The sequence below is a fragment of the Micropterus dolomieu genome, linkage group LG01, assembly GCF_021292245.1.
Source record: "Micropterus dolomieu isolate WLL.071019.BEF.003 ecotype Adirondacks linkage group LG01, ASM2129224v1, whole genome shotgun sequence".
NCBI lineage: Eukaryota > Metazoa > Chordata > Actinopteri > Centrarchiformes > Centrarchidae > Micropterus > Micropterus dolomieu.
Window position 1 is genome coordinate 7015114 of NC_060150.1, and position 16204 is coordinate 7031317.

A 16204-nucleotide genomic window follows, 5' to 3' on the forward strand; every position below is an offset into this window, starting at 1 on the left:
TTCCTAAAAATGTTTTATTTCTCTTAACCATCAAATACAGAAAGTGGAGAAACATTTGAAAGTATCCAACCCAAAAAAAGCTTTAATAAAAAGGTGATTTACTATCAGGAACATATTTTTTATACTGGTGTTACACTATTTTTCACTTTGAGAGGTCAGCCATCCTGTTTTGACTTAAATCCATGTCCAATCCAATTCATCTTATTGAACACTCCCCTGAAGCACCTTAATAGTATCCAAGACCGTAGCCGCCAAAGCAAAGATGTCTAACCACAAATGCCTTCCTTGATAACACGCTGTGACACTTTGTTTGCACACTTAATTTTCAGCACACAAGAGGACAAACCAGTTCATTCTGAAACAAAGAGGAGAAACATATGCTGGGGGGGGACTGAATAAACACTGCAGATAAGTGCAGATACAGAGTTTTAGCAATCACAAGAACAAAAAAATCGGTTAAAAAATTTTCAGCAAAGAGTCTCAGGGAGGGAATCGAATCAACGTAAAGCAGAAACGATATTATCGGGCTGGCGCAGTAACACAGATCCATCAGAACAGCGTCTCTTTGATCAGATAGAAGTCAGCATCTGCGCCGCTTGTTATTCGGCCCGTCAAAGACTCCCCCTACTGGATTCCCCCTGCCAAAACCTGGAGCTGGTCCGCCTTGAGGGCCCAATGGCGGCTGCTGCTGCTGCTGCTGCTGCTGCTGCTGTCTGTTGTTGCTGCTGCTGCTGCTGCTGCTGTTGCTTTGGGGACTCAACTTCTGGTCGGCCCCCCACTGATCCACCCTGCGGGTATCTATCGTTTCGCTGTGGTATCGTCAGTGTTACAAAAAAGATGGGGATGGTGTGAAATCGACACGAGTAAGGTACATCCAGAAAAGTGATGAGTCAGTCAGGGTTTAGTTTGATCCAAGTGTCGCCATCCGAAATTAAAGTGGAGAGAGGTGAACCAAGCAAACAAAAGGGAGAGAGAGGAACTATTAGTTCTATTGGTTAAGTCTAAAATTTTAAGATCAATATTCAAGTAGTTATTTGGAAGAAGCCAAATGATTTATTTTTCTTTAAAACAGACAGTTTCAGATTCAATATCCTCGTAGTTTATTCTATAAAAAAAATGGCTTTAAATGTTGAAGAGTGGCTAAGTGAGAGATCAGCTTTATTTATTTTTCCTGATACGTTACCATGGCTCCATTCTCTGACATCAATGGTGTCCCCATATTTGCAGTTCCCTCTGGGCCAATGGCTCCTCCCCTTCCACTCATGCCCATCATTTGACCCTGGTTACCAGTGGGCCCCGGAGAGGCCTGGTTATAGCCATCTACACGCAAAACAACGGAGCATTGGTTTGACATTTGGTGGGTCAGTGTAATCTACCCTAACGCCCCGCAAGAACTGTGGTAGCTGAATGCCAGAACTAATATCAATGACTTCAAATTAAGAGTTAACGTTGGCTTTTGGTCAACAACTAATATATATCTGTCATTTATACTACTCATTTAAAAAAAGCTCAATACATTTATCAGAAGTAAAACAGGCAACATCCTGTCAGTTCATTTGAATAAATAGAACACAAACACAACCAAAAACCAACGTTAATTTAAAGTCAGCAGGTAGACATTAAGGTGACATTTTACAGATAGAGTATACAGAGACAGCAGGTGTGAAATTAACAGAGGTTCCCACTTTAACACCTAAGTTTTGAGGCTAAGTGCCAACGTCCACATCTTTAGCTAACTAAACCTTGGATTGCACATCACCGCAGTCATGGAGCATACAGAGTTTCAAAAGGCAGTAAGACCTGCACAGACATCACAGGTTCAATTCCAGTCAAACACAAACCCTGACAACAGAATCCACCGGTATCGAAGAGATGTACAAATAAACATCCCGACGTATAGCCACATGATGTCTGATGTAAAATGTTCACAGCACAGACAACTGAGGCAAAATATATTAAGTTGCTCTCTGGATGGAGAGTTTATGCCGTGTTTACGTCAAATCGTTTAAAATGTAATGACAAGCGGCCGAGTTCGAAAAACTTGTACTTCAGAGTCTGCAATATAGGGAATTTCTGACACTGACAATATCTTCCGCTTTGTGAAAAGAACGACAGGCATGACAACAAACTGCTGGCAAAATGGGTGCAAATACACCACCGCTGGCAGTCACGTCAAAATAAAATCCAATATTAAAAATAGTACAATTAACTCAGATAACTTTATAGGAGCTAAATACTTTTATCTTGTTTCATTTGGTAACTAATTTCTACACATACATCAATTTTGGTTGATTATCTAGTGTGCCTACAAGGTTAGTACTAGGACCTCAGAAATAACAGGTAAAAACAGAATAAGGGGTGTTTTTCTATTCTGCCAACATTGCATGAGTAACGCATTACTAAATTAAATTGGAAATATACACCTACATGAAATCATGAAGGGATCGTTCCATTGTCAGTAGTACCTGCAGTACATCAGTGCGTCCCCAGTTTGGAGAAGCAGAGAGTTGTACCAGCACAAAAGTTAAGCTGGAAAAAGTACCTCGCCCAGCCCCACTTCTCAAACTATCCCTTGAAGTTTATAATTTCCTGTAGGTGTATATAGTTCCCAGTAAATGTTGATAACGAGTGCCAGATTTTTATTTTGGAAAAATACGTCCACATTACAGTAGGTTTACATTATTTGGACATGTCCTTATCACAGAGTTTAACCTGCTTCTGCTTCACACTAAAGCACTATGATGCAAGCAATAAGAAAATGTTCCAAATGACTGAAAAGTACTGGTAGCTCTGTAAATAAGAGCTGCACACAAAAACACATTGCAATGTATTTATGATTGACTGACTGAATTAATGATTTTGTCAGCATTCATTTAAAAATTAGAATATTAACATTTCATAACATTTTTTTATGTTGTTTTTATGCGCATTCAGACATTATAAACATATTTTTAAAAGCCTAAATACCTTTTTACGCTTGGCTGAATTGGAAAACACAGTGTAACAACAAAAAACACAGTAAAAAGCTCCTGCTCAACTGAAGAGTGTGACTTTTGTAATTAATCTCATTGTCTCGTCTTCCTCTGCAACAGTTTAATGGCATCCAATAGGATAACTAGCACCACCTAGCTGTTTATCTTTATGCTCCCAGCTCCTAATATTTGGTGGAAACGTGGATTAATTAGCATTTTCCTTTTCTGATTTTCTGGATATTCAGTTAAAACCTGCGCTGCGTTTGGATGGAAGCTTGACTAATGACAATCTCCCAACAATGTATATAAATACTGAAGATGCACACGCCACAGTAAATGCAGACAGAAGAGCCAAGAAAGGCCACTTAAAGCCAAATACTGTCATTATCAACAATAATATCTTACCCTCGTCCCCGATAAAAACAACAACAACAACAACAACAACAGATGGAACATACTTATGTTTATAGAGATGATGTGCAATCCTGGGTTATAATTTTAGTCTGGTGAAAAGCCACCATGAACCTCAACCGAACTGTCCCAGGTTAAACCTCAGTCACCGGCCCCTCATCCTGCACTCAGTCAGATCCGCATTTACTTTGTAAAAGACACATTTTTCATTCCTGGTCAAAGTCAACACACATTTGTCTTTACTTCTTGTCTACTATTGTTTCCTGCCATGATTCACTTGAAACTATAAATGCTAAGTAAGTGGCTGCTCAAAGGCTGCTACAGCTGATAAAATATATATTAATTAATACCATTTCAGTTTATCAGTGGCTTACAAAAAGAAACATGTAGCATATTATTATTATTTTGAATCTGAAGTGAGGATGAGAGCTCAGGGACCTAATATTTCTCAAACTATGTAACTTCACCCAAACAAAAACAACCCCGTTCAGTCCGCTGTATATCCAGTTATTATAGACATTATGTTGTCATGTGATATTTTATGTTTTATCTCCTTTGCATTTCATCCCAAGTGTGTCCATTTCACAACAAAAAGGTTGTCAAAATGTACTTTTAAGCATTAATTTACACGTTCGAAAAAAACATCTCGCTGAAAGGAGCCACTTGGGATGCAAGACAAATTACGATGATAAATGACATTAAGGCAGTCATAAATCACTTATCGTCACTTGATCTGCTTTTTGTATCAACCAGTCTTTACACAATCATGCCCGTACCTCCCATATTAATGGCTCCACGAGGGCCCAGCTCACCCACTCTCATTTCCTGTTCTCTCTGGAAGAAGTGAAGAAGAGCCTTCAGAACAAAACCCCGCTAAAGGACAAATCTTCAGCGAAAGCCTACACTACAACAGTCACGCTGTAAAAGTATTAATTTTCTACACAAAACTGATGAGAGCCATGGCTCTTAAAGAATGATAATTACAGTCCTTATCAGCAATTTAAGTTTAGCTTCAATGCTTCCTTGCCTCCATTTAAACGGGCAAGGCAGAAACACTTTCCATCCTCCTGCTGGTCTGCAGATTTACTGCTCACAGACAAGCTTCTTGCAATCACAGCGCAAATTTAGTAATTAAACTTCATCATATCTAATCAGCTGGAAGAGTGCAAGCAAATCTTAAAAAGAAATGAGTCACATAAAAATGGGCTTCAGACTATTGATCCGTTTCTGATGCAGATTCTACGTGCTTAACAGGCAAAATGTCCGCTGATAAAGGAAGACTAGAGTTAATGGTGCTGGACGTAACGTAGCTGCTGAATGACGTCTGTCTGACAACTGTCACCTTAGTTCACAAACACAAAAATAGAGATGCTTCGTTATCAGTTCATTCATCCTCTCACACAACAACAACTCTCTGTCTCTGCTTCACACATAATCTTATACAAAGTGAATAACATTCAACATTTATAAGTTTCAATGACCTGGATTGAGTCTGCTTTAGTTTTTAATGAATATAGTCCAACGAAACATTTGGACAAGGCTTAATCCAACTCACTGAAACCAGCTGGCCATCAATGACCAAATAATATTTTTCATCAAAGTTATAAACTCACTATAATGGGCCAATACATTTAATCACAAACGTATACATTTTCATGTTATCACACACACAAGTGTTCAAATGCAGCTGTAGGTCACTCAGAAGACTTGCACAACCTCTCCCTTCTACATGTATTTACTCTCCTCATTGTGAGAGTGGAAGACATGGAGATAGATAGGCATTAGTAACCCATGTCCAAGTTGGTGTGCAAATACTGTGAAACTTACCTGTTAAATAGTCAATATGTTGCAACTAAAATAAGCAAAGCAGTAATGTGAATGTGCTGAGTGTGATGAAACCATTGTTGCACTAACATCTGAGGAAGACGGAGACAAATTTAAGCGCTAGAGGGCAGCAGTTTCTCTTTAACAATAATCCTCCCAGCAAACAAAAAGCACAAACTACAAACACAAGAAAGAGAAAGTTAGCACTTAAATGTAAAATAGTTACGAGAAACAATTAGAAGTCTCTTATATCCCATTATGTGCTTCAATGAGTTTTCTTGTTATCATCCCGAAACGGACTCCCAATATTTGTAAAACAGACCTCTGGATTAATAAAAATGTATGTTTATCAAGACTCGAACACATTAGAAAAGTGTTTCTATAAATATCAATCCAAACCAACTGTATGACCCAACACACATGTCCCCGCAGTTTAATAAGAAACAATACAAGTTCTCCTACTCAGAATGTAGGTATGAATTGGACAGATGACTGTTTTAAGTGTGTTACATGTATGTAAAGAAGCAGACTCCAACAGGACCTCTGAACGGAGCAAAAGGATGTGAAGAGAAAAGTTATAACACAGATAACATTTCACACTCATAGACACTCATACTGGTAATTAAAAAGGGATTTCTTACAGAATGCTTAGATTACATAATGGCTTTTGTTTGTTTTGTTGTTTATCGCTGCAAATCCACATGCATGAATTAGCAGCGGCAAAAACGCCCTTTTCTTTTTCTTCCCAACGAGTTTTTTTACAAACCTGCTCATTGCTGTTAAAGCAGTGAGTTTAAATGTTTCAGTCATGTGTTAGAATGTTTCCTTCTGAAATAAATTATGTGGAGATTTGTTTGTGAATCCCTTTATTTATTTTATTAAAGGGACGTGCAGTTCAAAGAGCAGTCGTAAGTCTGTCAGAATTTAGTTTAAATCATGTGTAAACTAAGCTACTCCTCAGACTGTCAAGTGATGGATGTCAAGAGTTCCCTACTCGCACACGAAGCCTCCACTCAAAAAATTCTCAACCGTCAGGAAACACTTGTATCAGATTGGATAAATCTTGCTGTGACAGAAAAACTACCCCCCATCCACATACATCAAGCTCCACCGATTTAGATAATCTGTTGGGCTGGCTGTTTATGTATGCAACCATGCTCCTTTCTTTTAAATAGTTTCTAATTAAAAGTAACAGATCAAGCTGGCAATGCAAGAGATATATACTGTCTGAGTTTTGATTGTAACAGCTCAGAATTATGAATGTTCCTCATGGAAAATAATGACTATATTTCTTCAAACAACTACAATTACTATGTAAAAAGGGGACACAGTTACATCTTAACTTAAAAAGACAATAATATAACGGAGATGAAGAAACTGCACACAAGACTGCAGAGTGCTAAACCTGCTATACCACAATGCATACAGGCATTGTTCTACAGCTAAAGACTGATTGTTAATTATGAGCATACAGTTGTTTATTGCTTATATTTTTTGTCAGAAGTGTTAAGTTAATTTATATCAGTAATATTATATTACTAAAAAAGTGAAACAATATGATACCCGTGGCTAATGTGGGTGTTTATCCTCTCCCATGTGTAAATGTAGTAGTTTGACACAATGAACCACAGGGTTACAGTGATGTGTTGTGATAGCATGGCAGCCTGAAGGCAAAACACCACACACACACACACACACACACACACACACACACACACAGGAAAGTCATTACAAATAATGAAAAAGATGGTAAATATTGTTTCTATAGATATTTCTGGAAGCTGCTATACAACTATGAGGAAATAAGAAATCCCTGCACAGGAACACACATCAGTCGAGCTCAACTGCAAGCAATGTAAACAAACCATAAAACGTAGAAAGGGCTCACTGCGAACCAAGAACTGGCCTCTGGATAAAGTTACAACTTCTTATTATTGATTTAAACATTTTCCAGCAGGTCACTCTTGTTGTACATAACTGTAATTTTACCCCCCAAGATCTGCCTCATTAAAATACATCTGGCAATTCCACATATTGCTAAATAATCCAGTTGCAGTCTGTTGACCTTAAATAAACAAGGCTGTCCTGACTAAGGACGACACAGTTACCTTTAGAAGATACTGACAGAATATGGGACTGTTTCACTCTATGGTGCACACATTTCTATCTCTACCTCTTTAAATTCATATATGCAGTTCTGTGTAGTTTTAGACAGGTGTGGAAAATGCTGTAAAAGTAGGAATGCTTTCAAATATAGACATGTTAATAGATTATATTTATCAATTAACAGATACATGCAAAGTGACTGAACAGAAGAAAAATCTAAAATCAAATCAATATTTGTATGACCACCCTTTACCTTAAAAACATCATCAGTTCTTCTTGGTACATTTGCACAAAGTCAGGGTTTTTGTAGGCATATCGTCAGCTGTTGATCCCCAATTCAATATGCAGGTTGAAACACAATCATTAACTGAAACAGAAACAGCTGTGCAGGAAGAACATAACTGTGAGGAACAGCAAAACTCAGCTAACATGGTCATGTCAAACAGCATAACATACAGCAAAAGTCGTTAAAGACCATTTTCAGCACGAAGAAGAACAAGGAGTCCTAGAAGTGATTGTACGGCCCCCACAGAGCCCTGAGATCTCAACATCGCCGAGGCTATCTGGGATTATGTGAAGACAGAGAAGCAACTGAGGCTGCCTAAATCCACAGAAGAAGAACTGTGGGTAGTTCTCAAAAGATGTTTGGGCCAAGCCACCTGCCGAGGTCCTTCAAAAACTTTGTGCAAGTTTACCTAGCTGTTTTGAAGGCAAAGGATGGTCACACCAAATATTGATATATAAATCCATTAACATTTCTATATGCTTAAGATACTACTACTTTAACTTTTGATTTCTATGTATGAATGAAAAAGAACAGTGTGTGCTAAGCTGTTGCTCAAAGTAGAGAGAAAGGTTGTGTGCATTTGTAGAATTAGCTCAAGAACTTTTAGTACTTCATTTGAGTGTGTACGACACTGTAACATGTCTCAAAAGTGTAACTGGACAAGCTTCGGTGTATTTGACCGCACATTTCCGTACTGTATTCCAGCTGTACTCACACTGTCCATGTAGTTTGGTTTGAAGCCGTCTGGGTTGCGTCTCAGGTCCTCCTGCTCCCTGTGTCTCATCATCTCCTCCTCTCTCCTCCTCCTCTCCTCTTCATGCCTATAGCCAGAGAGAGTAAAATGTGTCAAATAAAATCAGCTAATACATAGCCTGTTTAACACGAAAACAACAAAACAAAGGAGAGCATACTGCCAAAATCTATCCCACTCACTTCACAATGACAAAAAGGAGCTTAAAAATAACAAGTCCATTTAAACTGTAGGAATAACTGGCACTAAACAAAACATATTAATTGGACTTTTAGCAGTTGCCCTTGATTTTAACCTTCACTGGGTTAAAATCAAGGGCAACTGGATAACTAGGAATGGTCCTAGTAGTTCAAGAAATCAAACACACCTCATCTCTATCTGCTTTCGTCTCTGCAACTCCTGGTTGCGGAGCTCCTCCAGTCTCCTCAGTTCCTCCTGACGTCTCATTAGGTCTGGGAGAAGGGAGGCAACATAAGTAAGACGGACTGGCAGAGGGGCGGATATAAAAGGGAATATATTTTGAGGCTCTAAACAAAAAGGCAACGTGCATGACTTACAGCAGTATTTCCTATAATTCAATCATAATTCTTTAATTCTATTAAGCAACACACATTTCACAACATTTATTCACCACAACAGTAGATTTAAACTGGCCTTTTCCTGAAAGCAAGCCATTATTGAGACTTTGTGAATATTCAGTTAAAAAACAAGCCAACAGCCAAAGTAAACATTTAAAAAGAATAGGTAGGTAGATTTTATTGTAACAATAATAAAAAGTAGTAGAGTGAAATTGAGTTTTTTAACTCCCTTCTGCTACATAGCAGACAGTAAACATTAATAAAGATTCAATTATGAAAAATGGTAACAGAAATGATAATGCCTGGAGCAGTGCTGAGGAACTAGGAGTTTAAGAGTCTGATAGCTTGGGGGGGAAAGCTGCTTTGCAGTCTGGTGGTGCGGCAGCAGAAACTCCTATCTCTCTTCCCAGAAGGCAGCAGGGTGAACAGGCTGTGGCTGGGTGGGTTTGCAGTGTTTAAACCCAGAGTGCTGAGTTTGCTGATCACTTTCGTTGGGAAGATTGTGTTGAATGCTGAGCTGAAATCCACAAACCGCATTCTGATGTAAGTGTTGTTTCTCTCAAGGTGTGTGAGGGCTAAGTGGAGGGCAGTGGAGATGACATCCTGTTAGTTCTGAAAGCAAACTGGTGAGGGTCCAGGCTGGATGGGATGTTGTTTTTGTGCGCTGAAGAACCAGGTTTCTCAAAGCACTTCCATCAGAAAGGGGGTCAGAGCCACAGGGCGTTAGTTGTTAAGACTAGACACTGCAGACTTTTTAGTTGCAGGAACGATGGGGGCTGTCTTGAAGCAGGTGGGAACCCTTTCCTGAGACAGTGAGATGTTGAAAATGTCAGTAATAAGATCAACTAGCTGATTGGCTAGGAATGTTATCAGGTCCTGCTGATTTACACAAATTCACTCTCAGCAGGACTCTCCTCACATCCGCTGTGGATACTGACAGTGGCCGTTGTTCTGGAGGTGGAGTAGACTAACAGCTGACTCCTTGTTTGTGGGGGCGCTCCTGCTTTTGTAGCCTGGGATGTTTTTGATCGTCTGCCATTTATCTTTGGTGTTGAGGTCTCTCTCCAGTCTCTGCTGATGTCTGCACTTTGCCTCCTTGATGCCAGCTTTCAGTCTCGCTCTGGCGGTGCTGTAAGCTTCTTTATCACCCGACCGAAAAGCAGCTTTTTTGGCTCTGGACAGAGCCCTCACCTCTCCATTCATCCAGGCCTTCTGACTGGGGAATGATGTTATTGTTTTAGTGGTCACCACATCAACACATTTGCTGATGGATGATGTATATTCCTCAAGGTTGATGTGGCTCTCCTGGGCGGCGGCCTCTCTGAGCATACTCCAATCTGTGCTCCCAAAACAGTCCCGTAGAGCTGCTGTAGATTCATCTGTCCACACTTTGACTGTTTTAATTGTTTGCTTGACCCTTTTAAATCGGCTGAAGAAGCAGAGAAATATGGTCTAATAGACCAAAATGGGGACGGGGGAGGGCTTTGTAGCTGCCAGGATTATTGGCAGTGGTAGACGTGGTTCAGCGTGTTTGTTCCTCTGGTGGGGGATGTGGACATGCTGGTGGAATTTAGGTAAAACTGTTCTGAGATTTGTTTGATTAAAATCACCAGCAACAATAAAAACACCATCAGGTTGTTTTGTCATATGACTGCTGATGACTTCATACAGTTCCTGTAGTGCATTTTTTGAATTTGTATCTGGAGGAATGTAAATGGCAACGACAAAAACACTGGAGAAATCTCTGGGCAGACGGTATGGCCGGCATCTCAACATTAAAAATTCCACATCTGGTAAACATTGTCCATCCACTTTAGTTGCATTTGAGCACCAAGCATTATTCATGTAGATACACAGTCCTCCTCCCCTCGTCTTACCGGACTCAGGTGTCCTCTCTGTAATTTAAACTAGGAATCCATAAAGAACCGGCATTGATAAGCAGAATAGGAATCGATCAAGTTCAAATGATACCCGACCCTGGTCTTAGTCAATCCATCACACTAGGTGGAGCTCCTGACCATACCTGGCATGAGAAACCTCAGAAATGCAACTAAATGCCAGGGAAGTGTGTCAGGATTGTTTGCAAGTAAAGGCAACTCGAGGTTGGTTGAATAAAGGTTTATTATCATCTCCTTTCAGTTACGCTGGAAAGGTTTTTTGTTTGTACTATAGAAAAGCAACATTTGAAATCAGTGCGATTACTTTAAGTATATAATGAAGGCACAAAACGGCCTGGGAATGTACAAAACATACATTAAGAGTTAATGTTGACCTACAGATTATATCAAGCACTATGTACCACAGGCAGCTACAATGAAATAATAATTGTCAATCATTCAATCAATCAATCATTGTTCACAATACACATTAAGAGGTTAGTATTAAAACAGCAACCTAAAAGGAGGACACTAAATGCTACAGCCCCTACCTTGTCTCATTAACATGAGTTGATGTTCATGTTTGGCCGACTCCAGCTCAGCCTCCAGTTTCTCTTTGGCTTCTTTAATGTTCTTGTCCACCTGCTCTCTTTGCTGTTTCTCCATCTCATGAAGAGCTTTCCAACGAGACGAGTATTCAAACTCAAATGTCCCCGGCTGAGCAAAGTGTGGCTGCTGCTCTCGTTCCCTGGAGGGGGCGGGGTTATTAACACAAATTAATTACAACTCTAGTGGTTTATCAACAGTGAGCAAGACATCCCATTCTCTTTCAATGCTCATTCAGGCCAGAAGAGTCAGACACACAGACGATTAATACTGTCGGACAAGTGAAGATGACGTGATTTGATGGTGCAGATTGTAAAACGGAGGAAGAGAAAGAAAATATCAAGGGGACCAATTGAAAGATAGAAAGTATCCAAAGTTCAGGATTATTTCAAGCTAAAAGAAAACAGCAACAACTCTGTACAGTGTGTCTGCTGTAAAAAGGAACTAGCCTACCACAAAAGCACAACGGCAATGCTTCAGCATCTGAGCAGAAAGCATCAGGTCCACGCATCGAATCCACAGAGCGGGGGGCCCGAAACAAGGTACTGTTAACTGTTAGCATTTAACGTAAATCCCGTTTGCTCGTTGAGATAAAGGCTAGCAAAGGTAAGGCACAATTCTTAAACATGCATTTGTTGTTGTTGTTCTTCTTCATCTGGTTAATCTGAGAGTTTGGGTTGTAACGTGATATGAGTTACACAGCTGATCCCGGTACCGGGGGCCCCAAGCAAACGCATTTCTTATCCAATGATACAATGGAATAATCAGAAGAATCCTTATCTGATTATACTGATAGCTGCAGGCTTAGTGGAGTTAAAATGTTCTAAACAAAACAAAGCACATTTAAAAAGGAACAAAAATCTATACATGCCTTCGCATTATAACATGACTACAAATCCCCTCTTTACTTACTTATAGTATCTCGGAGTCTTCTGCAGCATTTTTTCCGGCAGCCCGTCCTCATCATCAAAGTGCTCTGAGGGCTCCACAATAGCTGGACAAGGTGTGCTGAAGAAAATGAGGACAACACTTAAGTTAAAACTCCCTCCGATATTACAGCAAAGCAGTGGTCGTCGATGCGTTATTAAAAGGCCCATCAATGAAAGACTGAGATCAGAATAGGGCTGCACGATATAGGAAAAAACTGACATTGCAATATTTTTCTTTTCTGCGATATATATTGCAATACGAAAAAATACAGGAATTGCTTTATTTGAAAAGAATTAAGCATCCTAGAATTATTTGGTGATTTGGTAGGGGAAAGCTTAAAATAAAATTTTTAGACTTTTTGTTTGAGTGCAAACCATCTTTTCTCAAGCTTTAATGCAGTAAACATTTTAAACAACATGATAAAAATAAAAGAGCAGCTATACACCAGTGCCCGAGTGGTTTACAAAAGTTGCTTTTCTTTTTGCAACCAAATCCACTGTTTCGGTGGTTTTCTCCTGTTCCTCACTTATTTGCATGTTGTTGTTGACAACTAACTGGGGCGTGGCCTATTTCAGCTGTTTGATAAACTGAACAATAACTGTATTGTGATAGGTGGTTCGCTGTGCATGAAGAAACTGCTTGTCAACAAACTGTGTATCCACGAACCCTTAAATCGAGTAAATTATGTTACATCAGACAGACTTCTCTTGTAGATCAGTCATGGAAAATGCAGTGCAAGTTTTCTTTTTGTATCAAGAAGCAAAAAAGTCGAGGTGTTTGAGCTCATTTGACTTGCTTGGCATTGCGATGACGATGCTAAAACGATATATTATGCAGCCCTAGATCAGACCGATTTGTGAATTTGGAAGCCTCATTTTCAGATGCCTGCAAAACCCTGCTTAGAGTCTGTTCATAAATCTGTGGCGTTTTAATCCGGTCTCGCAACTTGCAGGGCCCAAAACATCTGCTTTTGAATAGTTCAAATTCTGACCTCCTCAGCATCGTGGGCCCGCAAATGATCACTGACGTAGGGGACGGCAGGAAGGCCCTAAAATAATATCACGATGTCAGCGTATTTCTGTTATTCTATTCTATTTCTGTATTATATTCTTGACCATAAAATTCTGAAACCTATGTTTGGTTCAGGCCTCACAATAGCTGGTGAGCTCTCCTCATGGGATTTTTGGCTCTCCTTTTACTCAACCAGGTGCTTCTGCTTGAGGTGGTAAAAGAAGTTTGTTTTATAGCCCCCTTTTGATTTTACTTTCTTTATGTAGTTCTTAAATTTTATCATAATTTTTTGCACATCTGATCAAACCAAACCACTGCTGAAGTCACTCCCCTTTTTGAAACCAACACCTCCACGGTGCCATGTTACTTTCACTTTCATTTTTATTTATTTAGCTGACGCTTTTATCCAAAGCAACTTACAATTGCTATACATGTCAGAGGTGCATGTCTGGAGCAACTAGGGGTTAAGTGTCTTGCTCTGGGACACAGTGGTGGATGGGTAACAGTTGAGGACTGAACAGTGTGTTGAATAGTGTGTGATGGTATGACCTCATTACATCAACAAGTCGGAATATAAACAATTACCCCTACACTGAAGTAAACTCACGGCGTGAATGGCACCGTGGATTAATGCCACGTTCAGCCACACAGCAGCATCAAGTGAAAACAGAAACCCCTGCATTAATTTAATAAGACACATGCATTGACGCAGCAGGGGTGCTGATGCAGAGGACTCAGGCAGGAAATGCAGCACGTCGGCAAGAATAAAATCTGGCTCAATTTTTACCGCAACACAATGCGACATCATCTGGCAAAGCATTGGGTTGGCAAATCAAATACGTGCTAGCACGCATTCCTGGTAGACTATCAAGTAGCATGAGTGCCATATTTCTGCTGGTACGTCATGATAGCTGCAATGAAAGATTAATTGATTGCTGCCAAATCTTGTTGCTAATATAATAAACCACTGACCAGTTTTTTGGCAACTTCAAACCCGTGGATGTAGACCCAATACCCTATACACTTAAATCCGGGGGTTTTGTTCTGAATGCCTGGTAAGATGATATTATATATTATTATAAATATATACATATTTTTGTGTATATGTAAGGTTTCAACTGATGCAGGGTGAGTAGTTTAAGACTGAACCTTCATTTCATGGAGAAATTTGGGAGAATCTGACAAACAAACTGATTCTTGTAGCAATCACTGCTTCACAATTTCCTATATAATGCAACTAAACAATGAACCCTCACACAGTCATTTAACGCCAGCATGTTCTGTGTGTTCACCCCTCCAAACCTCTTCATCCCCACACTCCTTACGTGGTCAGCAGCAGCGCTCCCTCCGTGCAGCGCTCCAGGGCTTTACGTGCAGCTGCCTTGTTTGCAAACTCCACAAGGCCCCTGCCAGTAGGACGACCACGGTCATCTGTCACGACGATAGCCCGTTCCACCGGCCCAAACTGAGAAAACGCCTGAAGGGAAGAAGGTGGTTTTCAGATTAAAAGGTCAGTGAACAGAAATCATCAATCTTCTGAGATCTTATCACAATGAGATTTTAAAAGATCTTGTCCAGCATACCTGTTCCAGCAGCTCATTTGTTACAACGGGCAACAGGTTACGCACTGTGAGCGCAGCAACATGTGTAGAAAAGCGGATCCTGATTGGTCTATTATTCAAAACCGTCCCATCCAGCTCTGCTTTTGCAATCTCTGCCAGCGTCCGGGTTTCCTGAAAGACAAAGGGATGAAAAGCAAAAGGGTGATGAATGATACTCATGAAGGCTGCAGAATACATTGAGTTTAATCTGCACTTAAAGCTATCTGACAGTCCAGAATTTGCACCTGTGTATGAAACCTTGCACCACATTGTCTGTGGTGACCAATGAAACTGTGTCACTTACATTCAAACTATATATTGCTGTATTATTTGCTGTATGAGCTGAAGCACCTGCATTGCAATGTAATAAAACCTTCCTCTCCCTCTCACTTTAATACATAAAAGGTCTATATGTGCGGAAGCCTCTCGTGATTTGGAAACATACAAATAATATGGTACTCAAATGTAATGTTAAGATATGATAAAATATGAATGGGGTGTGAAGTCAGCCAGCACCTTCTGCTAATGCAAACATATCAGCTGTACTAGTAAACATTATACAAATAGATTAGGAACATTAACGCACACAAAGCACAGTTTAAAACCAAAAAGCAGGACTTGGCACGTACCAGGCGGATTAAGCCGAAGCCCCGGTCTCTGTTGATGAAAACCTCGTTAACGTTTCCATATTTAGCGAACATGTTCTTGAACTCCTCCTCCGGGATGTCCGTGGGGAGGTTCCCCACAAACAGCCGTGAGCGCTGGGTGAACGTCTTCTCCCCGGGCTTTCGAAAACTCGTGATATCCAGAGTCATTTCTTCCGGGCCTTCCTCGCTTCCTTCCCCGGCTTCTTGCTCGCCCGCAGGAGACTGCTGCTGCTGCGGAGCTGGGCTGTCTTTGTTCGCCGGTGACTGCTCCGTGCCCGGGGAGTCGATCCCGCGTCTCGCTGGTTGAGGAGAATTACTGCTCTGCATGCTCGCTTGTTGCATATTTCGGTTAGCCATGCTCGGACAAAATAGTTTATGTAACGTTATCTGAATTAAACCAACTTTGTGGTAAAGGATAGTGCACCAGTATTGATGGTGCAAACCTCCTCAGATTCAAAGATGGCCATGGTTGCGCGCGCAACTTGCTATCTGCTGCTTCTTCTTCATTTTGTTTTATAACTTTTTAAGGTGCATACTGCCATCTACTGTACCGGAGTATGTAGCATATTTGATACTGATAGCGCTACTTTTCACATCATCATAA

The 16204-nt window shown here is 40.3% G+C and overlaps 1 protein-coding gene across 1 annotated transcript; it reads right to left on the reverse strand.

The window, feature by feature from the left end:
- On the reverse strand, positions 1–16071 carry pspc1 (paraspeckle component 1). Its single transcript, XM_046054554.1, is given in 11 exon segments — positions 1–713; positions 715–809; positions 1184–1320; positions 4160–4217; positions 8315–8420; positions 8718–8802; positions 11357–11553; positions 12324–12419; positions 14678–14829; positions 14936–15085; positions 15583–16071. Coding segments are annotated over 11 exon segments (1584 nt in total). The 5' UTR covers positions 15958–16071; the 3' UTR covers positions 1–580.
- Positions 16072–16204: the final 133 nt, after the last annotated feature.